The sequence below is a fragment of the Pongo pygmaeus genome, chromosome 19 (assembly GCF_028885625.2).
Source record: "Pongo pygmaeus isolate AG05252 chromosome 19, NHGRI_mPonPyg2-v2.0_pri, whole genome shotgun sequence".
Classification (NCBI taxonomy): domain Eukaryota; kingdom Metazoa; phylum Chordata; class Mammalia; order Primates; family Hominidae; genus Pongo; species Pongo pygmaeus.
The window spans coordinates 51,125,865-51,151,829 of NC_072392.2; the positions used below are offsets into that span (position 1 = coordinate 51,125,865).

General features: G+C 47.8%; 1 protein-coding gene across 3 annotated transcripts in view; it reads left to right on the forward strand.

Moving 5' to 3' along the window:
- Positions 1-25,965, forward strand: part of UNC45B (unc-45 myosin chaperone B) — a 45,665-nt gene that overhangs the window by 15,240 nt on the left and 4,460 nt on the right. For all 3 annotated transcript variants that reach the window (XM_054458385.2, XM_054458384.2, XM_054458387.2), the window contains 12 exons: positions 1,130-1,300; positions 5,755-5,926; positions 9,813-10,113; positions 11,612-11,706; positions 11,889-12,030; positions 13,093-13,233; positions 15,994-16,121; positions 17,707-17,773; positions 18,759-18,872; positions 19,151-19,266; positions 22,177-22,294; positions 25,061-25,216. In XM_054458385.2, the coding sequence (XP_054314360.1) occupies positions 1,130-1,300; positions 5,755-5,926; positions 9,813-10,113; positions 11,612-11,706; positions 11,889-12,030; positions 13,093-13,233; positions 15,994-16,121; positions 17,707-17,773; positions 18,759-18,872; positions 19,151-19,266; positions 22,177-22,294; positions 25,061-25,216 (1,721 nt within the window). The remainder of the gene's footprint in view (positions 1-1,129; positions 1,301-5,754; positions 5,927-9,812; positions 10,114-11,611; positions 11,707-11,888; positions 12,031-13,092; positions 13,234-15,993; positions 16,122-17,706; positions 17,774-18,758; positions 18,873-19,150; positions 19,267-22,176; positions 22,295-25,060; positions 25,217-25,965) is intronic.

The window sequence follows — 25,965 nt, forward strand, 5'->3', positions numbered from 1 at the left end:
TAGAATTTTTGGAAGATCCAAGATGGCGCTGCTTGTATGGCTGGCAGTCAACTGGAAATGTTGACCTTGTGGCCTTGTGACCTTGTTGATCTTGTGGCCTTGCTAGTGGCCAGCTTGGGTTTCTATAGAACATGGTGGCTGGATTCTAAATGGACAAGCCCCAATGTGCAAGTGCCATGTAAGCCTCTGGTTGTGCCACAGGTCACAAAAGCAGCCCAGGGCCAGTGTGGGAGGAGATTACCCAAGAGCATTTATAGTGAGAGTCGTGTTTCCCGGGGAGACACCAATTCACAATCTTCCATGACTTCCTTTGGTTGAACATCTCTGCTACAAAATTCTTCCACATATTGATTTCCACTCTACCCCCTTGTAGCTTCCATCTGCCTCTGGTCCAAAGTCTGCCCTCTGGAGCCTCACAGAAGGAGTCTGTTATCTCACTCTCATGACATGCCTCTGTCTGAAGACGAGCTGTCACATCTGCTTACATCTTTCCTTCTTTAGGCGATGGAGCTGTATTCCTTCATCAGTTATTTATCTGACATGGTTTGGAGAGCTTTACTTTTTGGTTTGCCCACCTTTGGGCTCCATCCTAGAATGAGAACAAAAATCTCTAAGTATCAGGGAGGGCAAAATCAGAAAAAAAGGCATTTTCCTTTTAAGATCTACCAGTGGACAGGAAGTCCAGGCGTCACAGGCAAAAGCTTGAATTCAGGCTCCCAGCATGCCTGAATCTGTGGGGAGTGAAATGTCTCTAAAGAGTATAAATTCCCCTTCTGGAAAGCATTTTATTAAATCAGTTTATTAGAAACCACATAAAGCATCCCTGGATCTCTGCCAGTCACTGGTAGGAGTGAAGAACTTTCTAAGAATCCGAACTGCTCAAGGATGGAATGAGCTGTTGTAGAAGTCAGTGTTCAGGGTGGCTGGAGGACCGCTTGGGGGTGTTGTCTAGGGATTTCTCTCCCTTTTTCCGGGTGAGATGGGCAACACTATACTCCCCTGGGAATTCACATATTCAGGAAGTAGTGGATTCAGTATTTCCAGGGTCTAGAAGCTGCTGCTCTTCTTGGTCATATATATGTGAGATTTCCTACCCCTCTCTACTTATCCCTGTCCTCTTGTTCTTCAGACACCAAGAAGGTCCTGAAGCAGATCACCAGCCACCTGCTGGACATGCTAGTCAGCAAGAAGGTGTCTGGCCAGGGCAGGGATCAGGCGCTGAACCTGCTCAATAAGAATGTCCCCAGGAAGGACCTTGCCATTCACGACAACTCACGTACCATCTATGTGGTGGATAACGGTGAGAAGAGGGGAAGGTTTGGGGCTTGCTCAAGCCTTTTAAGTGGGCACCAGGGCACTGAACAGAAAATGGAAGATGTGAGGCTTTTGAAGGGGTCTTCAGTTCTAACTGAAAAGGTGAGAAAAGGCATTGGCACATCAGGATCCACCAGTGGTCCTGTGAAGGTGCAGGTCAAGCCTCTGAATTCAGAGCCTGAACACGTCCAGGAAGTGCCCAAACACATCCCCAAAACATGTGGGTGGAGCAACCTAGCAAATGGGGACAAGGACTCCACCAACCACAGGATAAAATTCCAGAAGTCTCATGGTTGGTAAAATACTTCACAGGCCTTTCAAAAGGGAGGAAATTGCATCAAGTATAGTTTATATAAAGCACAGTGAGTACGTTTGTAAACCCAAAAGTATCTGAGACAGGTCTCAATCAATTTAGAAGTTTATTTTGCCAAGGTTACGGACATGCCCCACAGAGAGGAAACACAGAATCACAGAAACAGTCTGTGGTCTGAGCCTTTCTCCAAAGATGATTTTAAGGGCTTCAGTATTTCAAGGGGAAGGACAGCCTGGAGGGGAAAGAGGGAAGATATGGTCACATTACATAAATGCACATGTTGGAAGAGAAAGGAGGAGGTAGGGGAATAGTCAAATAGTCAATTATGTATTTGTCTCCTGCTCAGTAAATGACTACTTTACATAAGATAAGGTGAACATAGAATGGACATATTTAAGCACTAGAGTAATTTATTAAACCTTTGGAGATATTTAACCTTTTATCTGTAGCTATCTGCTTAGGAATAAAAGGAAAGGCAGTTTCTTGCCATGATTCAGCTTTCAGCTTAATTTTTTTCCTTTGGTTTAGGGAGTTGGGGGTCCCAAGATTTTATTTTTGTTTATCTGTCTATTTATTTCTTTTTAGAAACAGAGTCTCACTCTATTGCTCATGCTAGAGTGCAGTGGCGTGATCATAGTCACTGCAACCTCAAACTCCTGGGCTGCAGCGATCTTCCTACCCCTCAGCCTCCTGAGTAGCTGAGACCACAGGCACGCACCATCATGCCGGGCTAATGTTTTTCTTTTGTAGAGATGTGGTTTCACTATGTTGCCCAGGCTGGTCTCAAACTCCTGGATTCAAGTGATCCTCCCACCTGGGCCCCCCAAACTGCTGGAATTACAGGCGCGAGCCATGGCACCGGGCCAAGATTTTATTTTCCTTTCACATGTTCTAGCAGATAGTCACTCAATTTGTCAGCTCTGAGGTGTTACCTCTCTCCTCAGTCAACTTCTTTGATTGCTAAGGAATCATACCTGTGGTTTCATGATCTGCTATGGTAAATTCTTCCATAGGTTTTATGACACACAGACTATACCTTGTTCTAAAAGATTCAGATCAACTCTTCCCAGCTTAAAAAATATCTTGATATTGCACTTCCCTTGTTTGGTTTTTATAGACCTCAGCAAAGTGCATGTGCAAGTGCTTACACTTTAACACATTACTCTACTGCTAAATGCCCAAATCCCACTTCCTCCCTGCCTCATTCTGGTCTTCTCTGCATATATCATGAAATGTGAGCGTTAACAACAGATCTTCTCTCTCTGCACCAGGATCTAGGCTCATCCACGTGTTATGGGATGGGACAGGTGGAGAGCAGTATTTTTTGTTCTGTTCTTTTTGTAAAGGGCACCAACATGGACAGCACTTGGGTAAAAATAATGTGGATTTTAAAATTCAGATATTCGAATACAAAGCTGCAATGTTGAGGCGTTATGTGTTGTGCAAACTGGGCTGGGAGGCACGGTAAGGGAGCTGTCAGGATGTCAAACCCGAAGTGAGCTTTTGGGTGAGAGAAGGGGCAAAGATAGACAGGAAGAAGGTCTAGAGTGTTTGAACAGAAGAGAAATGATTTGCTCAAGGCGTGGGCAAGAATGGAAGGGGAGACTGGGAGATGAGATTGGAGAGGTGCATTTGAGGGATGCTTTTGGGACCCAGGCTGGGGAGTCTGTGTTGGCTCATCAGGCATTTCCTGTTACTCCCCAGCCCTACTGAGCACTTTTTAAATGCATGGTTGTTGCATAATAAGAAATATACATATTTGGTCTCTGCTGCTGTTTCCTGGCACGCAGCTAACCTCTGAAGTGATAAGTATCTTTTTGTATGCTCATGTAATAACTGGTGGCTGGGATCCCCTAGATAACCTCAGAATGTCAGAATGGGGGCTGGTTGCCAGGGGAAACAACCATGCAATTACAGGATTGGAACCTTCAGCCCTCCAACCCTTACCTCCAGGAAGGGGAGAGAGGCTGGAGGTGGGATTCATCACGAATAACTGATGATTTAATCAACCGTGCCTACATAATGAAGCCTCTATTTAAAAAAAATCCCTAGCCAAAGGGGCTTAAAGTGCTCCCAAGTTGGTGAACACACGGAGGTGCTGGAGAGATGGCTACCTGGAGAGGGCATGGAAGTGCCACGCCCCTTGCCAATACCTTGCCCTCTGCATCTCTTCCATCTGGCTGTCCCTGAGTTTCTGTTTTTGTTGCTGTTATTGTTTTTTCAATAATAAATTGGTAATCTAGTAACTAAACTGGTTTTCTGAGTTCTGTGAGCCATTCTAGCAAATTATCAAACCTGAGGGAGAGGGTCGTGGGAATCTCTGATTTATAGTTGGCCAGTCAGAAGCACAGGTGGCAACTTGGACTTGAGGCTGGCATCTAAAGGAGGGTAGTCTTGTGGGATTGAGCCCTTAACCTGTGGGGTCTGTGCTAACCCCAAGTAGTTAGTGTCAGCGTTGAATTGTAGGACACCCATCCGGTGTCAGAAGTAAGCTCTGAGAGTAGAAGTAGTTTAGGGAGGAAACAGAAGTTTTCCTTTAAGTGGTAAAATGTACATAGCACAAAATTTATTGCCAGGCACTTTCTTTTTCTTTTTCTTTCTTATGGGGAGATGGGCTATGTTGCCCGGGCTGGTCTCAAACTCCTGGGCTCAAGTGGTCCTCCCACCTCTGCCTAACCAAAGTGCTGGAATTACAGGCATGAGCCACCAAGCCACTTCCAGGCCCTTTTTTTTTTTTGAGACGGAGTTTGGCCTTTGTAGCCCTGGCTGGAGTGCAATGGTGTGATCTCGGCTCACTGAAACCTCCACCTCCCAAGTTCTCCTGCCTCAGTCTCCCAAGCAGCTGGGATTACAGGTGCCCGCCACCATGCCCAATTAATTTTTTTGTGTTTTTAGTAGAGGTGGGGTTTTGCTATGTTGGCCAGGGTGGTTCCAGGCACTTTTAATTCCCTCCTAACATCTAGAGTTTCATGCCTCCCAGCTTTTAACTGGAATGTTCTTCCTCCCACTTACCTGTACTACCCAAGGTCTGACCAGCTCCAAGCCACCTCTAAAACCTGGCTCTGAAATCCACCTGTCTGTTGCCCCAGAGGCAACATAGTGTAACAGCTAACATCACAGGCTTTGAAATAAGACGTGATTGGGAGCGTGTCCTTGCTATGTCACTGGGCAACTTACTTGACTTGTCTTGGGCAGCTTACTTGACTTTTCTCTAAGTCTTGTTTTTCTCCTCTGAAAGATGGAAATAATTATTCCTAACCAGTAGGGTTATTGTTAGGATTACATGAAGTTAATGTGTATAAAGCTTTTGGCACGTAGTAAGTGCTCAGAATAAATTGCAGCTCTTATTTTGTTGAAGTGAATCACCTCATCTTCAGCGTTACCCTTCTGTACTTATCACATCTCATTGTAATCTTCATATGTCAGTTTTCCCTATTGTATTGTGAGCTTTTTGAGGTCAGGATCGTATCTGTTATTTTGGTAGCCAGTACCCCAAAGATGCTCATTTATTTAACAAAGACATGACTGTTGAATTTGCCTGACGGTAATAGGAAGCCATTGAAGATTTTTCAACAGAAGAGATGAGAAGACATCATCATCATCATCATAAATGTAAATATGGCATTTACTAAATAAATACTTAATAAATACACACTCAATAATAAACATTTATTGAGTGATAATAATGTGTCTGGATTGACAGTAGGGTTTCCATACATTATCTCATTGAGCCCTCAAACTTTATGAGGTAGGTAGTATTATTCCCATTTTACAAATGAAGAAGCTGAGGCTTGAGGAAGAGAATATGAAATAGTATTTGGAGAAGACTATACATCAGCCCATGGAATGTCAGCACTGGTAGAGTCCTCTGAGATCAACTAGTCCTGATTTTGTACATATGAAAATAGAGGCCCCTAAAGGGAGGTGAATTGGTCAAGCTGGGGGCAGTGTCAGTTGTATAACCTGGGTCCTTTTACCCCATTCTAGGGCCCTTCATTCTAGATGAACCACATGTTTTCTACAGACAGGGCTGGAGAGAAGCTGATGATAACAAGTCACTGAGTGAGCGGTGTGTGTGAGGATGGAGCCCAGCAGGAATCTTAGGCTTGCCACTGTCTACCCTGCAGGTCTGAGGAAGATCCTGAAGGTCGTGGGGCAGGTTCCAGATCTGCCGTCCTGCCTGCCCCTGACTGACAACACCCGCATGCTGGCCTCTGTCCTCATCAACAAGCTCTATGATGACCTGCGCTGTGACCCGGAGCGTGATCACTTCCGCAAGATCTGCGAGGAATACATCACGTAAGTTTCGTGGAGGCCTCACGGGGTCGGGCTCTGTCTTAGTTATCTATGGCTGTGTAACAAATTATCTCAAAATTTAGCAGCTCAAACAATAATGTTTTATTATCTCACACCAGAACAGAAATTTGGGAGTGGTTTGGCTGGGTGGCTCTGGCTTATGGTCTTTCATGAAGTTACAGTCCTATGCTGGCTGGGGCTGCAGCCATCTGAAGGCTTGACTGGGGCTGGAAAATGCTTCCAAGATGGTGGACTCACACAGCTGGCACATTGGTGCCGGCTGTTGGTGGGAGGCCTCGGTTCCTTTCCCTGCAGACCTCTCCATAGGCTGCTGAAGCGTCTTCACTGCATGCGGCTGGCTTGTCCCACAGTAAGAGATCCAAGAGGGAGCAAGGCAGCAGGGAGATGTCTTCTCTATCTAGCCTCAGAAGACACATGTCATCACTTCTGCCACATTCTATTCATTAGAAGCAAGTCAGTAAGTTTGGCCTACATTTAAGGGGAAAAAATTAGGTTTCAACTTTTGAAGGGAGGGGTGCCAACATATTTTTGGACATATTTTATTTATTTATTTTTTGAGACAGGGTCTCACTCTGTCCCCCAGGCTGGAGTGCAGTGACACAATCATAGCTCACTGCAGCCTCAAACTTTTGGGCTCATGTGATCCTCCTACCTCAGCCTCCCAGAGTAGCTGGGACTACAGGCACATGCCACCATGCTGGGCTAATTTTTTTTTTTTTTCTATCACCAAGGCTGGAGTGCAGTGGCATGATCATGACTCACTGCAGCCTCAGCCTGCTGGGCTCAAGCGATCCTCCTGCCTCTGCCTCAACCTCCTGAGTAGCTGAGACTATAAGTGTGCACTACCACGCCTGGCTAATTTTTGTATTTTTTGTTTTGCTATGTTTCCCAGGCTGGTCTTGAACTCCCAAGCTCAAGCAATCTTCCTGCCTCCACCTCCCAAAGTGCTGGAATTACAGGCATCAACTACCTTGCCCAGCCATGGACGTATTTTATACCTACCACTGGCTTCTGTGGTTGAAAGGAACAAATGTCAGCTTGTCAAGGAGGGAGGCCCGGTTCTTTCAAGACTAAGACTCATGTGGCTTTGCAGAGCTCGACAGGGGTTAGGGCCCTCAGCAGCTGCAGTTCCTGAGTCTCCTCACTGGTGCTCCAGCATCAGTGTGACTCCAGTGCATGACTTTTTAATTCTTTATTGCAATGATTCCCAGACTTGTAAATTATTCAGATTTCTGAGACATCCCCTCTTGACTCGGTAGTTTCGGGTGTGGCTCAGGAAGCTGCATGCTTAAAAGCACTCCAGGTGAGTCTTAGGTGGGTGAAGACGTTGCCTTTACTCTGCTTTTCCTTTCTGTATTCCAGGGGTCAACTAACTTTTTCTATGAAGGGCCAGAGAGTAAATATTTTAGTATTTGTGGGACATATAAGTCTCTGTCAACATATTTTAAAAAATGCTTTAAAATGCAAAAAGCTGGCTGGGCGCAGTGGCTCACACCTATAATCCCAGCACTTTGGGAGGCCGAGGTGCGCGGATCACCTGAGGTCAGGAGTTCAAGACCAGCCTGACCAACATGGTGAAACCCCATCTCTACTAAAAATACCAAAAATTAGCCGGGTATGGTGGCACATGCCTGTAATCCCAGCTACTAGGGAGGCTGTGGCAGAAGAATCGCTTGAACCCAGGAGGTGGAGGTTGTAGTGAGCCAAGATTGCACCACTGCACTCCAGCCTGGGCGACAGAGAAAGACTGCATCTCAAAAAGAAAAAAAAAATGCAAAAAGCTGCTGGCCAGGTGTGGTGGCTCATGCCTGTAATCCTAGCATTTTGGGACGCCAATGTGGGAGAATTGCCTGAGGCCAGGAGTTCGAGACCGGCCCAGGCAACGTAGAGAGACCCCATCTCTAAAAAAATAAAAAACAAAAAAATAAAAATAAAAATTAGTCAAGTGTGGTGGCGCACCCCTGTAGTCCCAGCTACTTGGGAAGCTGAGGTAGGAGGATCACTTGAGCCCAGGAGGTCAAGGCTGCAATGAGCCGGGAATGCACTACTGCACTCCAGCCTGGGTAACAGAGTGAGACCCTGTCTCAAATAAAATAAAATAAGGTGAAAGCTATTCTCAACTCCCTGGATTTGTCAACTGCTTCTCTACCCCATGGCTTCTGCTTACCTTGACTTTGGTTCACTTAGCTCTTTTCAAGGCTTCTCTCTTTCTCTACCTCAGTTTCAACTTTTCCTGCTGACTTCTTGAGTCCCTCATGAGGTCCCCAACTGACTTCCATTACCTGTCATCCAGCTAGTTCTTGTTTTGGCTTGTTGATTGAGGCCCCCTCCTGTCAGCCTGTGGAATGCTGAGAGGAGGGGTCGCTGCCTTCATCAAATGGTGCCCAAACCTGCCCCTAGCAAGAGTGGAATACACCCCGCTTCATCGGGGTGGGGGCTGTGTGGGGACCCAGTGCCAGCTCAAAGGTCAGACCCCAACTAACTACGAAGGATGCTGGTTCCCTGGGCACTGAGTGGAGAGATGAGGCACAGGACATGGGATGCTCAAGCTGGAGGGGCTCTCAGAGCTTCCAAAGCCGAGTCCTCTTCCCTAGGGGAACTTGCCCGAGATCCTCCAGCAATCAGAGGCAGACATGGGACCAGAGACCAGGTCTTGGACTCTCGGTGTGGAGTTCTCCTGACCAGTCCATGCTGCCTTCTTGCATTTATACACAGCTGCATTTCCACTGTGCACATCTGCCCTGTTTCCCACAATGCACCAACCTGGGCAGATGAGAAGCATCAGAAGACATGTCACCTCTGACATTCCCACGCAGAGATTCTCCCCTAGAGTAGATGGTAATAGATTCTGAAAGCAAGGCAGAACGTTCCTGGATATCTAGCCCACATGCTCACCAACAGGGGAAGGGACTAAGACCAGATCACCAGAGGGGAGTGACTGGCCCAGGCCATGTCACAGAGAGATACAGTGTGCCGGGCATCACGCTAGGCCTTTTTGTGTTGTTGTCAATGCTGTACTGTCCTCCCAGACACAGCAGCTGCTGGAAAGGCTGTCAGCTGACAGCTCTCAGCTGTTATCTCTCTTTGGGACTTGTCTCAGCTGGAGAGAGCTGTTTCACCCTTCCCAGGGAAGCCAGTGTGCAAAGACTCACACCAGGGTAGTTGAGGTGACTCAGACCTATAATACCAGTGCTTTGGGAGGCCAGGTGGAAAGATCACCTGAGGCCAGTAGTTTGAGATCAGCTTGGGCAACATAGCAAGATCCCGTCTCTACCAAAAATTTAAACAATTATCTGAGCATGATTGTGTGCACCTGTAGTCTCAACTGCTCAGGAGGCTGAGGTGGGAGGATTGCTTGAGCTTAGGGGTTTGAGGTCACAGTGAGCTATGATGGCACCAGTGCACTCCAGCAATAGAGCAAGACTCAGTCTCAAAAAAAAAAAAAAAAGACTCACTCCAACTTGAAACAATTGCAAAGGGTGTTCCAGCTCCAGAACTTCTTGGAGGCTGAGGCTTTGTGGTGACTGCAAAATGCCTCCCTCTGCCCCAGTCCTGCTTCCTTCTCTTCCCAAGAGCTCCCTCTAATAAACTTCCTGCATATCAATCCCTGAGTCAGAGTGTATTTCCCAGAGGCACACCCTGTGACACATCTATTATGTCATTTATCCTCACCACAACTCTGAGAACTAGTAGTACTATCCTCAGTTTACAGGAGCTGAGGCTCAGAGAGGTTCACTGAATTGCCCAATATCACACAGCACATGAGTGGTGGAGCCAGGATGCAAATCCAAATCCGTCTGCCTCCAAATCTCACACTCTTTCCATTCTCTTGGGCCAGTTTTCTTGACCACCCTTGTCGTTTGATTAGGGGCAAGTTTGACCCCCAGGACATGGACAAGAACTTGAATGCCATCCAGACGGTGTCAGGGATCCTGCAGGGCCCCTTTGACCTGGGCAACCAGCTGCTGGGACTGAAAGGTGTGATGGAGATGATGGTGGCACTATGTGGCTCAGAGCGCGAGACGGACCAGCTGGTGGCTGTGGAGGCCCTCATCCATGCCTCCACCAAGCTCAGCCGCGCCACCTTCATCATCACCAATGGAGTGTCACTGCTCAAACAGATCTACAAGACCACCAAAAATGAGAAGATCAAGATCCGCACACTGGTGGTGAGTGGGCTCGGTACCACCCTCCTACTCAGGACCAGGTGCCATGCCAGGCACCAGGGACACCAAAATGAATGAGTTGAGGCTGCTGTCCTTGAGGAGACTAGGTTCAAGGGGGCACCAGACCCAGCCACAGACCCCTGCAGAACAGGGCAATATCCAGGGGGCTTGTGAGGATGTAGATTCAGAACAGTGAACTCTGCTGCTTAACCCTGAGGACGTTCGTCTCCCTGCTTATGAACAACATGAACACTGATGATCTTGTGTCCAGAATGCATTTTCAGAGCAAATTCTGAAGAGTCACTTTCTTTAATCAGTTTCTATAAGGTATTTTTTTTTCCACTTTCATTTTACTTTTTGTTTTTTTGAGATGGAGTCTCACTCTGTCACCTAGGCTGGAGTGTAGCAGCGTAATCTCAGCTCACTGCAACCTCCGCCTCCCAGGTTCAGGTGACTCTCGTGCCTCAGCCCCCAGAGTAGCTGGAATTACAGACATGTGCCACCACACCCAGCTAATTTTTGTATTTTTAGTAGAGATGGTGTTTCGCCATGTTGGCCAGGCTGGTCCTGAACTCCTGACCTCAGGTGATCCACCCCGCTGGGCCTCCCAAAGTGCTGGGATTACAGACGTGAGCCACTGTGCCTGGCCTGAAATTATTATTATTAATATTATTATTATTATTATTGTTATTATTTTTTTCAGACAGAGTCTCCCTCTGTAGCCCAGGCTGGAGTCCAGTGGCATGATATTGGCTCACTGCAACCCCCATGATCTCGGCTCACTGCAACCTCCTCCTCCTGGGTTCAAACGATTCTCCTGCCTCAGCCTCCCAAGTAGCTGGGATTACAGATGCCTGCCACCACACCCGGCTAATTTTTGTATTTTTAGTAGAGATGGGGTTTTGCCACGTTGGCCAGGCTGGTCTCAAACTCCTGGCCTAACTGATCCACCCTCCTCAGCTTCCCAAAGTGCTGGGATTACAGGCGTGAGCCACTGCACCCAGCATCAATTTTTTAAAAACAAATTCTAGCTTCTGACAAAAGTGAATTTTCTCTTATGAAACCGCCCCCCTAAGAAAAGTCCAATTTTGTCTGGGTAAAATTTTGCACATCTGAATCTGTTATCCAGAAGATAGGATTTCTCTGTCAGTTTCTGTGCCATAACAAGGTTCCCCATTGAAGCTTCAGATGTGGTTAACTTGGTCTTGCTGGTTTTTCAAAATGGCAGGCACAATACATCTGTGGGGTCAAAATGGTGGGGGAAGGGGGCAGGTCAAGAATTTGCAACTTTATGGGCCTCTACCGTAACCCAGAGCATCAGGGAAAGTATCTCAGCAGAGGTGACACCTGAGCTGAGTTTTACAGTCTGCACAGAGGTGGATCCAAGCAAAGAAAGAGGGGCGAAGTGTTCTGGCCATAGAAACCTGTTTGAGCAAGGCTTCATCCCCAAGCCTTGGTGTCTCTGATCCTGTATGTGTCTGCTGTCTCCTCTCCTCCACAGGGGCTCTGTAAGCTCGGCTCTGCAGGCGGCACAGACTACGGTCTCAGGCAGTTTGCAGAAGGGTCGACAGAAAAACTGGCCAAACAGTGTCGCAAGTAAGGGGGCTGTGTTTCCCAGGCCCTCCACCTCCTCACGCGCCTTCGGGCAAGAGTCTCTGGGGTGTGCTCCAGTGGAGTGTGAAAGGGACCTCACCCCTGGTTCACCACCCTGAAATCGCTTCACCCTCTTGACCTGAGCCCTGGGCCCCTTCCCATATGTGCTCCCTCCTCACTTCCAGGTGGCTGTGCAATACGTCCATAGACACCCGGACCCGGCGCTGGGCAGTGGAGGGCCTGGCCTACCTCACGCTGGACGCTGATGTGAAGGACGACTTTGTCCAGGACGTCCCTGCCCTGCAGGCCATGTTTGAGCTGGCCAAGGCAAGTGTCGGGGAGTCTGGCCCGACCACAAACCTCAGGAAACGTCTGCTGGGTCCAGACCCACAGGGAATGGATCCCAGTCTTCCTCCTGGCTCCACTCCTTACCCCTGTGTAAATGTGATTGGTTATTTCCCCCTTTCTGGCCCTCATTTTACCTGATTGTAAAATGGACTCCCGACTCCCAATGCCTTCCAGAGATGGGAAGATGCACAGGAGGGCAGTTTGTTTTCCTGGGGCCCTCAGGAGGTGAGGTCTTGAAGGACCTGAGGCAACTAAAAAAAAAAAAAAAAAAATAGCGGGGCATCGTAGCATGCGCCTGTAATCCCAGCACTTTGGGAGGCTGAGGCGGGCGGATGGCTTGAGCTCAGGGGTTCAGGACCAGCCTGGGCAACATGGTGAAACCCCATCTCTACAAAAAATATAAAAATTAGCTGGGTGTGGTGGCACATACCTGTAATCCCAGCTACTCGGGAGGCCGAGGTGGGAGGATTGCTTGAGCCTTGGGAGATCGAGGCTGCAGTGAGCTAGAATTGCAGCTCTGCACTCCAGCCTGGGTGACAGAGAGAGACCTTGCCTCAAGAAAATAAATACATAAAAGAGGCTGTGCCTGGCCTTTCTGGGAACCTGCCCTCCCTCCCAGGCCCTCCCAGACTCCTTTCCTCACCTGCTGGGCCAACTCCCTGGCTCTTGTCTACCAGTAAAGGTAGGAAGCATGGGAGAGATTTTCGCCAGGACCGGAAAATGTCCAGCTCCCGCCTCATCTCCAGTTGGATGGGAAAGTGTTAGACTGGGCTTGTGGAAGAGGCACAAAGCGAGGATCTTTGTGGGACAGCTCCTATTCATACTGTCAGAGCTACTGTGGAGGGTGCAGGAGACACTGCTGCCTGCCTTTATGGGCAGAGCTGTTCCTCTCCTGCGCTGCTGTCTTTCCTCGGAATGGGCCCTACCAACTGCACTCCTCCCACACCAACCTGCCGGCCATGTAAGGGAGCATCCTGGAAGCAGAGGCTTGTCCTAAAGTTTCCTTTCTGCTTTCCCTCTCCCCAACCCTGTGCCTTCCAGACCAGTGACAAGACCATCCTGTACTCGGTGGCCACCACCCTGGTTAACTGCACCAACAGCTACGATGTCAAGGAGGTCATCCCAGAGCTTGTCCAGCTCGCCAAGTTCTCCAAGCAGCATGTGCCGGAGGAACACCCCAAGGTAGGTTCAGGCGTGACCTGGGAGGGGTCTGGTCTGTGCCACTAGGCCTCCAAAGGAGGCGGAACGGCAAAAGGAGTAGTGTCAGGAGTGGCACGGTGTGTGTTTGGGTGGTTGGGGGTAAGATACATGTACACTGAATATGTTAATGGTAAACTTTCCCACCAGATGGTGCTCATGCTTTTTATTTGTTTTTATTTTCTATTTTGAAAAAAATCCAACAATTTATAGTCTGAGAAAACAAACGGAGCCATGATGGACACTTTGCAATTTGTGTTGTTGATTTTATGGATAAAAGACAGTTTTATTTCATGTCTCCAACAGATAACAATTTGATTTTCTCAGATTTCTGGATTTTGTGACATGGGTGCTAAGTAGGAATCATGAGAGGAGAGGCATGGTCAGCATTAGCCCAGAAGTCACAGATCCCCCGGAACCCTCTCCAACAATTCCCTGCACATGAAGATAGATTTGTGTGTGATTTGCATAAGAATATATGCAAGATATTGCCAGCCAATAAAATCATTTAGTTTTTTTAATGATCAAAGTAATATAATCATGCTGCAAAACGAGTTAAAATGTGGAGAAAAGAAAATAACCACTCATGATTACGTCATCTCCACATGACTGCTGTTGGCATTTTGATGTTATATTACCTACCAGAGGCTTTTTTTCTATGTATCTTTTTTCTTTTCACAGTTATAATCAGAATATATTTATCATTTTGTGCCCGATTTTGGAAAAATATGTTTTTCACATTGCCATCTCATTCTCTGAATCATTTTTATTTTATTTATTTTTTGAGACAGAGTCTTGCTCTGTCACCCAGGCTGTAGGGCAGTGGTGAGACCTAGGCTCAATGCAACCTCCGCCTCCTCGATTCAAGTGATTATCCTGCCTCAGCCTCCCGAGTAGCTGGAATTACAGGCATGTGCCGCCACTCCCAGCTAATTTTTGTATTTTTAGTAGAGACAGGGTTTTACCATGTTGGCCAGGCTGGTCTTGAACTCCTGACCTCAAGTGACCCACCCACTTTGGCGTCCTAAAATGCTGGGAATCCAGGCGTGAACCACCGCACCCAGCCTCTGAATCATTTTTGAAAGCTGCATGATTCATCCAGGCAACGGTACAGAGCATGTGCTGTGGCTGTGAAGTTCCAGTGTGGCTTCCAGGGCTTGCCCAGGGTTGTCAGCCCCTTCCCCATCACTCCCCACTCTGGGGATTGTCTGTAGGGACTCTTTAACCCTGGGTTGACTTTGGGTTTCCAGCAAACCCAATCCATTGTTATGGCGGCTTCATCCACTGTGTTCTTTCTCTCCTGCCTATACCCTCTCTCTACCTCCACTCCCACCCCAGCCTTTTCCAAGAAAAACAATATATGCATCATTTAGTCTTTTGGATTATCCTCCTTTTATTTCATTCCTCTGTGAATGAGAGAATCTTCGGGACTGGTTTTCTATGCTATCAGCTCCTCAGGCTCTGTCTTGGGATTAGGGAAGGCAAGGAAGAGGAGAGACAGTCACACACGACAGCAGGGCATGCTATATACCTCTTGGCAGTTGTTTGGGAAGAGGGAATCTGGAGAAGTGTCTTAGTTTCCTATTGTTTCTAAAACACATTGCCACAAGCTCTGTGGCCTAAAACAACACAATTTTTACTTTTTTTTTTTTGAGACTGAGTCTCCCTCTGTCGCCCAGGCAGAGTGCAGTGGTGCAATCTTGGCTCACTGCAACCTCCGCCTCCTGGGCTCAAGCAATTCTCCTGCTTCTACCTCCTGAGTAGCTTGGATTACAGACATGCTCCACCATGCCCAGCTAATTTTTGTATTTTTAGTAGAGACGGGGTTTCGTCATGTTGCCCAGGCTGGTCTCAAACTCCTGGGCTCAAGTGATCCACCCACCTCAGCCTCCCAAAGTGCTGGGATTACAGACGTGAGCCACCACGCCTGGCCCAGTTTTAAAAATCTTATAGCTCTGGAAGTCAAGAGTCCTAAAATGAGTCTCATTCGTCTAAAGTCAAGGTGTTAGCAGGGCTGGTTTCTTTGGGAGGCTCTAAGGGAGAATCATTTTGTTGCCTTTTTCAGCTTCTAGAGGCCACCTACATGCCTTGGCTGGTGACCTTGAACCACTCCGACCTCACTTCCATTCCATTGTTACATCTCCTAGTACTAACTCTGATCTTCCTGCCTCCCTCTTATAAAGATCCTGGTGATTATATTGGGCCCACACAGACATCTAGGCTTACCTCCCCATCTCAAAATCCTTAGCTTAATCATGTCTGCAAAATCCCTTTTGCCATGTAAGGTCCCACATTCACAGGTTCCAGAGATTAGGCCATGGACATCTTTTTTTTTTTTTTTTGAGACGGAGTCTCACTGGTCGCCCAGGCTGGAGTGCCGTGGCACGATCTCGGCTTACTGCAAGCTCCGCCCCTGGGTTCATGCCATTCTCCTGCCTCAGCCTCCTGAGTAGCTGGTGGCGCCCGCCACCACGACCAGCTCATTTTTTGTATTTTTAGTAGAGGTGGGGTTTCACCATCTTAGCCAGGATGGTCTTGATCTCCTGACCTCGTGATCTGCCCGCCTCGGCCTCCCAAAGTGCTAGGATTACAGGCGTGAGCCACCGCACCCGGCCAGGCCATGGACATCTTTGGAGGCCATTATTCAACCAGCCCCAAGAATTCAGAAAGTACCATCTTTGGTTCCAATACAGATTGGCCTGGCACCCAGGACCCTCCCACATTGCCGTCTTTTCATCTCCCCAGGACAAGAAGGACTTTATAGACATGCGGGTGAAGCGGCTTCTGAAGGCGGGTGTCATCTCTGCCCTGGCTTGCATGGTGAAAGCAGATAGTGCCATCCTCACTGACCAGACCAAGGAGCTGCTGGCCAGGTGGGGCTACAGTGGACCAAAGCTTGGAACTAGGGCTGGGGGCTGAGGGGCCTAGAGTGCAGCACACTGGGCAGGGAGATAGAAATGGTGGGGGCCTAAATGAGAAGATAAACTACTGGGAAAGCCTGGTGAAAGGTCTGAGGGCATCAGCTTTGAAAAGTGACATGGGACCAGGGGTGGTGGCTCATGCCTGTAATCCCAGGGCTTTGGGAGGCCGAGGTGGGAGGATTGCTTGAGCCCAGGTATTCAAGACTAGCTTGGGAAACATATTGAGACCCCATCTGTACAAAAAAATTTTTACATTAGCCTGGCGCAGTGGTGTGCACCTGTACTCCCAGCTACTTGGGAGGCTGAGGCAGGAGGATCACTTGAGCCCAGGAATTCAAGGCTGCAGTGAATGATGATGGTGCCACTGCACTCCAGCCTGGGTAACAGAGCAGGATCCTGTCTCTATACAAAAAAGAAATAAAGAAAGAAGGAGAGAAAGAGGGAAAGAGAGAGAGAAAGGAAGGGATGGAGGGAGGAAAAAAGGAAGGAAAGAAGGGAAAAGAAGAAGGAAGGAAGGAGAAAGAAAAAGAAAGAAAGAAAGACGAAGAAAGGAGGGAAGGAAGGAGGGAAGGAAGGAAGGAGGGAAGGAAGGAGAGAGGAAAGAAAGAAAAGAAAAGAAAGAAAGAAAGAGAAAGGAAGGAAAGGAAAGGAAGGAAGGAAGGAGAAGGAAAGAAAGAGGGAGAGAAGGAAAGAAGGAGGGAAAGAAGGAAAGGAAGGAAGAGAAGTGGCATGTTGGGCAGGTCATCACAGGTGAAAGTTTGCATCAGGAGAAAGGAGGCCTCTGTTCCTTCTTGTTACCTTGTTCCCAGAGATTAAAGGCACAGTCTGTGTGCAGCCTGGCCAGGGAGGCAGGCAAGATCACAGCTACAGTCCGATGCAATGGGTGCCATGATGTGGGAAGCACAAAGGGCTGGTTGGAGCACAAGCAGTGTCCCCTAACCAGCCAGACTGGAGGGGAGGTGGGTGGGCAGCTGGTAAGTCCTCCTGGGGGATGTGACAACTCAATCTGTGAAGGAAGGAAAGGAGCCACCTAAATGCAGGAGAGGGAAGGTTCCGGGCAGAGAGAATAGCATCTGCAAAGACACTGAGGATGGAGAGAGAATGAGTGAATTTGGGGTTCTCCTGCAATATGTCTGGGGCAGAGAATGCATAGGAAGGGCTAGTGCTGGATGAGACAAAAGAGGAGGCCAGAGCCAGATCATGGAGCACCTGGGGCACATCCATGTTGAAAAGCTTCTCCTGGGTGGTTGTGTCCCTAAATAGTGATAGTGAGGAGTGCTCTTTGCAGCCTCACTTGGCCTCACTTCCTTCCCAGCCAATTATTTCCATGATGTCATCTTCCCAAGGTGGTTAATTCTGGGGCATGGGCACACAAGTGGCACTTTCCATGGTCTCCCTTTTCATCCCAGGGTTTCACTGGCTCTGACTGGCTGGCCTGCTGCTGCTGCTGCTGCTGCTGCTGCTGCTGCTGCTGCTGCTGCTGCCTGTGAAGGTGTGCTGGTGCATTAACTGTTCTCCTTTCTTCTCGGTCCTACAGGGTGTTCCTGGCACTGTGTGACAACCCAAAGGACCGAGGCACCATTGTGGCTCAAGGTGGTGGCAAGGTAACTGGGCAGGACATGGTTCTTGCCATCCTAGAAGGTGCCTTTGTGCATGCTGTTTGCCTAGCCCAAGAATAATGTACTCTCTGCCCCAACTCAACCTCCTGGAATACGGCCACCAGTTATCTGCGCTGTCTGTGCTCATAGCCCCAAGCCAATTTCTGCTTGACTTTATGCTTTGATGGTATGTACTTTGGAATTGCATCTATCCTCCTTGCTATTGGAAGGAAGCACCATGCAAAGACAGAGACCCTGGACTTTGATGTAGAAGACTTGTAGTTGAGTTCTTGCTCTTCCCATTTTTGACTGCATAACCTCAGGCAAAATACTTAATCTCCCAGCCACAGCTTCTTCATCTGTAAAATAGGGGAAAAATCACACTTTCACTTTGCAGACTGTCACAAGAATTAGAGAAAATATAGAAAGTATTGATTCATGGTAGGTGCTCAATAGATGTCTCATGTTAAGATTGGGTTTGGCTGCAACTCTGTCTCTATTAAAAATACAAAAATTAGCTGGGCGTGGTGGCGTGCACCTGTAATCTCAGCTACTCAGGAACCCGAGGCAGGAGACTTGCTTGAACCCAGGAAGAGGAGGTTGCAATGAGCCGAGATCATGCCATTGCAGTCCAGCCTGGGCAACAAAAGCGAAACTCTGTCTCAAAAAAACAAAACAAAACAAACAAAAAGATTGAGTTTGGCTTGGGCAGCAAGTAAAAAATTTGTTGATTGAATTATTTATTTTTCCAAAAGCTGAAGGAATATTTAGGTGGGTGGGAGGAAGTAAAGACCTGAATGTGCGCTGGGAACCAAGAGGAGTGAATATGTGATTAAGGATTTAATTGCTTTCCATGATGTGTAAGGGCTGATTATACGGCAGAGTTTTCCTGGACGTCCCGTGGGACAGACAGATAGCACCTGGAGAAGGAGGATAGGAGGGAAGCCTCTGGATGTCTGTGACTAAGTAGTGACCTTGCCCTTTCTTGCAGGCCCTGATTCCCCTGGCTTTGGAGGGCACAGATGTGGGCAAGGTGAAGGCAGCCCACGCTTTAGCAAAGATAGCTGCTGTCTCCAATCCGGACATTGCTTTTCCTGGGGAGCGGGTAGGTGCTTGGGTAGATGGGATAGGGCAATGGGAGGGGTCTCCTCTGCTCCTAGAGGCCTTTCTCCTTGTCATTCTACCTCCAGCCTGGGACAGGGGCATGGTGCTGTTACAGGGAGGGTGATGCATGGAGGCACCTGGATTCCAGGCCTGGTTCTGCCTCTGACAAACAGGATTGCCCTCTCCAAAATTCAGTTATCCTTTCTATAGAGTAAAGAAAATAATCAGGTGAGGGAACAAAGTCCTCACCTGACCAAACCCTTGACCCCTCCCCAACAGGTATATGAGGTGGTGCGGCCCCTCGTAAGACTCTTGGACACACAGAGGGATGGGCTTCAGAACTATGAGGCTCTCCTAGGCCTCACCAACCTGTCTGGGCGGAGTGACAAACTCCGGTGAGTGTGGTGAGTGTGGCAGGGGTGGAGAGAGGTGGCTCAAAAAGTGTTTGTTTGAAATTTCACATAATGTGCTGAGAATGCTCTTCTCCGAAGACAACATCAAAGGCAAGGGGTGGGATTTGAGTTAGCACTTAGTAAACCACACAGTGGCTATACCAAAGCCAAAAGATGCTATAAGGCCCTTCTTTTTCTTTTCTTTTTTTTTCTTTCCTTTTCTTTTCTTTTTTTTCTTTTCTTTTCTCTTCTCTTCTCTTTTCTTTTTCTTTTCTTTTTTTCTTTCTTTTTTCTTTTCTTTTCTTTTCTTTTCGAGACTGAGTCTTGCTCTGTCACCCAGGCTGGAGTGCAGTGGCACTATCTCAGCTCACTGCACCCTCTGCCTCCAGGGCTCAAGCTATTTTCCTGCCTCAGCCTCTCGAGTAGCTGGGACTACAGGAGTACGCCACCATACCCAGCTAATTTTTGTATTTTTAGTAGAGACAGCGTTTCCCCATGTTGGCCAAGCTGGTCTCAAACCCGCGACCTCAGGTTATCTGCCCGCCTTGGTCTCCCAAAGTGCTGGGATTACAGGTGTGAGCCACCACACCCAGCCAGCACTTCTTTCTAAAGTAGTAATGATCACCATTCTAACTGGCGTGAGATGGTATCTCATTGTGGTTTTGATTTGCATTTCTCTGATAACCAGTGATGATGAGCATTTTTTCATGTGTCTGTTGGCTGCATAAATGTCTTCTTTTGAGAAATGTCTGTTCATATCCTTTGCCTACTTTTTGATGCGGTTGCTTTTTTCTTGTAAATTTGTTTAAGTTCTTTGTAGATTCTGGATATTAGCCCTTTTTCAGATGGGTAGATTGCAAAAATTTTCTCCCATTCTGTAGGTTGCCTGTTCATTCTGATGATAGTTTCTTTTGCTGTGCAGAAGCTCTTTAGTTTAATTAGATCCCATTTGTCAATTTTGGCTTTTGTTGCCATTGCTTTTGGTGTTTTAGTCATGAAGTCTTTGCCCATGCCTATGTCTTGAATGGTATTGCCTAGGTTTTCTTCTAGGGTTTTTATGGTTTTAGGTCTTACATTTAAGTCTTTAATCCATCTTGAGTTAATTTTTGTGTAAGGTGTAAGGAAGGGATCCAGTTTCAGCTTTCTACATATGGCTAGCTAGTTTTCCCCGCACTATTTATTAAATAGGGAATCCTTTCCTCATTTCTTGCTTTTGTCAGGTTTGTCAAAGATCAGATGGTTGTAGATGTGTGGTGTTATTTCTGAGGCCTCTGTTCTGTTCCATTGGTCTACATATCTGTTTTGGTACCAGTACCATGCTGTTTTGGTTACTGTAGCCTTGTAGTATAGTTTGAAGTCAGGTAGCGTGATACCTGACCCTGGTGATGCCTCCAGCTTTGTTCTTTTTGCTTAGGATTGTCTTGGCTATGCCTGCTCTTTCTTGGTTCCATATGAACTTTAAAGTAGTTTTTTCCAATTCTGTGAAGAAAGTCATTTGAATCCATAAACTATCTTGGGCAGTATGGCCATTTTCACGATATTGATTCTTCCTATCCATGAGCATGGAATGTTCTTCCACTTGTTTGTGTCCTCTTTTATTTTGTTGAGCAGTGATTTGTAGTTCTCCTTGAAGAGGTCCTTCACATCCCTTGTAAGTTGGATTCCTAGGTATTTTATTCTCTTGGTAGCAATTGTGAATGGGAGTTCACTAATGATTTGGCTCTCAATGATCTAGAACTAGAAATACCATTTGACCCAGCAATCCCATTACTGGGTATATACCCAAAGGACTATAAATCATGCTACTATAAAGACACATGCACATGTATGTCTATTGTGGCACTATTCACAATAGCAAAGACTTGGAACCAACCCAAATGTCCATCAATGATAGACTGCATTAAGAAAATGTGACACATATGCACCATGGAATACTATGCAGCCATAAAAAAGGATGAGTTCATGTCCTTTGCAGGGACATAGATGAAGCTGGAAACCATCATTCTGAGCAAACTATCACAAGGACAGAAAACCAAACACCACATGTTCTCACTTGTAGGTGGGAGTTGAACAATGAGAACACATGGACACAGGGCGGGAAACATCACACACCGGGGCCTGTCGGGGGTGGGGAGCTGGGTGAGGGATAACATTAGAAGAAATACCCTAATGTAAATGACAAGTTGATGGGTGCAGCAAGCCAACATGGCACGCACATGTATACCTATGTAACAAACCTGCACGTTGTGCACATGTACCCTAGAATTTAAAGTATTAAAAAAAAAAAGATATCCAGGTGGATAGTGGGATAAAGTGTATTCCTCTGTGGAAGCAGGAGTATGTCAGCATATACTGGGTTGGGATTCTTTTGGTTGCCAGTAGCAGAAAACTTAACTATGGTAGCCCTAAGCATAAAGGAAATTTATTGGCTCATGTAGATAAAAAGTCTGGGGTAACAAGATTCAGGTGTGGCTTGGTGCAGGGCTTACAAAGCTGCCTTAGGTTCCTGTTCTCTCTGTCTCTCCTCTCCTTTCTGTATTGTTTAATTCTCAATGGGCTTTTCTGCTCTCTCATGGTTATAAGGGCAGCTCTGGCCTTCACATCTTCTTGGATCTACATCCAGGATGAGAGAGAGAGAGAGAGAATTTCTTTACTGCAATAATACAGAGGCTCTCCAGTTGGGTGATATCCAGAACCCACTGCTGTGGCCAGGATGCCATGCTATACAATTTAGTTTAGGCTCATGGTGCCCCTCCTAGAGCTGGGGGCAGTTTGATGCCACATCAACCATGCTGGCTGGGGATGTGGGAAGGACAGCACCAGAATGGAAGAACGGTCCCTGGGTGGCCAGAAAACCCCTATGGTCACTGCAGAAGACTCAAGGGTCTTTCTTCCTCCACTATCCTACGCTAGGCAGAAGATCTTTAAGGAGAGGGCCTTGCCAGACATCGAGAACTACATGTTTGAGAATCATGATCAACTGCGGCAGGCGGCCACCGAGTGCATGTGCAACATGGTGCTCCACAAGGAGGTGAGGCAGGGGCTCAGGATGGAGACCCAGGCGTGATCAGGAGACCCGGGTGTGATCAAGGCACGAGAGGCAGGCCAGGGTCAGGGCCTGGGGTGAGATCGGGAGCTGTTATGATGACATTAAGGTAGCATTTTGGGCAGAAAATCCAGGGATCCCTAAATCTTTCCTAGATTATAGCCCCGTCCCTGTAGGGGCCCTGAGAGAAAAGATATGCATAAAGGAAAAAGTACAAAGCTGGGGCTTTGAATCCAAACCCTGGGCTAGATGAGGTGGAAGGCACCATTTCCCTAAGTTACTTAGGCCCAAATAACCTTAAAACAAAGCAGGATATGAGACCAGGGCCTCTCAGAGGTCAAGGAAGGCTAGACCACTTGCATTTATTGAAGCTCCACATATATAAAAAAAGGAAGAAATGCCAAATACAGTTATCAACCATTTTAGGATGTCTTAAATGTCAGCATTTAATGAACTACCACTGTTCCCATAGAAATTGCAACGCAATATAACTGTACTCATCACAGAATAATTATAGGGTTTATAAAAATAAAATGAATTCAGAACATGCTGTAGGCCTCATGGTCCAGTCATGGGACAAATGATACCCATCTGGTGAATGTCTTCTTCTTCCCATCCTGTCAGAGTACTGCTGTGCCTGTAGATATAATCTTATCAGAGATAACAGCAGGGTCTAAATTTCAGGCCCTTCATTAACATGAGGGCCAAGCTGAATGGCCCTCCTGGGCCCCCACATAGGGGCTAGCGTGAGACCCAGTCTGTTTACCCTCAACACCTGAACCTTAGATCTTCTCACTGTTATAGGGGAAAACCTAACCCATTAAAGCCTACTAAAGGCCGGGTGTGGTGGCTCATGCCTGCAGTCCCAACACTTTGGGAGGCTGAGGTGGGTGGGTCACTTGAAGTCAGGAATTCGAGACCAGCCTGGCCAACATGGCGAAACCCTGTCTCTACTAAAAGTACAAACATTAGCCAGGCATGGTGGTGGGTGCTTGTAGTCCCAGCTACTCGGGAGCCTGAGACATGAGAATCGCTTGAACTTGGGGGGCAGAGGTTACAGTGAGCCGAGATCGTGCCACTGCACTCCAGCCTGGGTGACAAAGCAAGACTGCATCTCAAAAAAAAAAAAAAAAAAGCATATTAAAGTCAGGGGGAATGAAGCTACCAGGGTCTACCAGGGAACTGGCCTAAGGCTGGGCTGGGGGCCTGGCAGCCATAGAGGAGACAGAGAGTGTGTCCAAGGAGATGGGCGGGGAGGCTGAGAGGTTGAGAGAGGTAATGGGAGGAGGGAGGCAACCTTTCCTATGGGAGCACCGGCTGCTGCAACAACCCAAGTCAAAACGTTCAGTGGTCCCAATAGGATAGAAGTTCATTTCTTGCTCACCATGTCAAAGTCCTATTTGGATTGGGTGGCTCACTTTTTTTTTTTTCTGAGATGGAGTCTGGGTCTGTCACCCAGGGTAGAGTGCAGTGGTGTGATCTCAGCTCACTGCAACCTCCACCTCCTGGGTTCAAGCAATTGTTCTGCCTCAGCCTCCCGAGTAACTGGGAGTACAGGCGTGTGCCACCACCCCCGGCTAATTTTTTGTATTTTTAGTAGAGACGGGGTTTCACCATGTTAGCCAGGATGGTTTTGATCTCCTGACCTCATGGTCTGCCTGCCTTGGCCTCCCAAAGTGCTGGGATTACAGGCGTGAGCCACCGCACCTGGCCGGGTGGCTCACTTTCAAGCTGACTCAGGGATCCAGGCTTGTTTGATCATCAAGAACTGTCTTCTCCTCTGCCACACTGGGAGTGGATTCCATTCTGATGGTGAATGGGGAGACAGACTGAGGGAGAGGTGCCTGAAAGTGACACATCACTTCCACTCATGTTCCATCTATGAGAACTAGGCCACCACCACATCGAGATGTGAGAAATGGGGGAATGTAGTCCATGTAAGGGCAGCTGTGTCCCAGGAGAGGGGGCCATGCTGACCCCTCTGATATATGGTGACCTCTGCCATGCTCTCACCTCCCAAGACCACTGCTCCAGCTTCAGGGAGATGCAGGTAGAGGGTCACACCTGGGAAGCTGTGATCTTGGTCCTCTTTTGGAGTTCCACTTCTAGGAAACCTGGCCCAGTAGAATGCTCTGAGACTTGACCACCTAGATTTTACAGTAGTGCAGAGGGGTGAGGATGAGATGCTGTGAGGGGTTAATACCTCTCTGAGACATGTCCGGGCACTGGTACCCTGGAAGCTCTTCTCCTGGTTTTCAGATCGTTGGGAAGCCTCATCTCTCACCTGGTGGAGATGGCACTGTAGCTTTCTAATACCAAGCAAACCACATAATTGTTCCCTGCTTCTGCCCCAGTCCCTGCAAAATCATTTTATGGAAGACCCTGAAGGCCCATCCATTGTGGGAGAAACCTTCCAAGGTTCCCCAAAGGGATGGGAAATACAGTTCCTCAGGCATCATCTACCCTGCAGGAGTGTGTGCCTGCCTCCTTCCCCTGGTGTGGAGGCTGAATGCAAACAGAGGTGGTGAAGCACACTAGATGGGGAATTCCTTATTTTCTTTACTTGGAAGAATTTGTAGCCCCTTCATTCAACCAGTCAGGGAAGGCTTCTTCGTGGGGGTAGCATGAGTGACCTGCTCAAAGGGAAACTCTAAGAGATCTTGGGTCAGAGAACTTCAGATGTATCTTTCCCTCTTCAGGCTGGGCAGATTGGGGATAGTTTTCTCTGAGCCATGTTCCTGCCTCCCACAGGTACAGGAAAGGTTCTTGGCTGACGGGAATGACCGGCTGAAGCTGGTGGTGCTGCTCTGCGGGGAGGATGATAATAAGGTGCAGAATGCAGCTGCAGGGGCTCTGGCCATGCTGACAGCAGCACACAAGAAACTGTGCCTCAAGATGACTCAAGTGGTAAGAGCTGGCCCTGGGGATAGGATAGGCTGGGTGGGCTCCAGGGAATCTCCCTACCCACAGACCACACTGGATGATCCTCTGGGGAGGCCAGCTCCTAAAGAAACCCCTCACAGCCCCCAGGCATCTGTTCCTACTGCCTAAGGAGAGGAGGATCTATTCCCTTCAGTGCCTTATGTTCATTATTTGGTCTTCCCAAGTGTGCTAGCTCAAACCCTCCCACTGGAGTTTCACCCATTGCCTTTAGTGGTGCATATACCTCATTGCTTAAGAACAACAGCAATGCTAACCACTGCCATGGAGCTCCAGAGCTTCCCAAGAGAAGCACGGATGTGGCTGGGATGCCATAAGGAGCTTACGGTTTGGCAAAAAAGCTGCAGATTCTCTTAGGTGGACACAATGACCAGCTCCTATGAGACTGTGGCCATTGCAGCAGGTGTAATGGAAATGATATCTGTGTGGTCACAAATGTGGGAGTGCACAATGAAACTTTCCTTATTTCACCAAACTGAGGAGTTTGTGGGCACTCATCTCTCCCCGTGGTGAAAAATGTGGACATCTCAATTCAAAGGTGTTCATGTCTGGTTTAAAGGCAGACTCTTTTAGATAGTCAGTGTAAGGTGTGTGTGTGTCGGCAGATGTGTTCTCTAAGTTCCAAGAGGGGTTATATTGTCCTGGCATCTGGCAAGGGTGTATCTGCTGAATGTAGCTCATCCTGCATGGTCTTTGGACTTCAGCTTCTTTCCCTA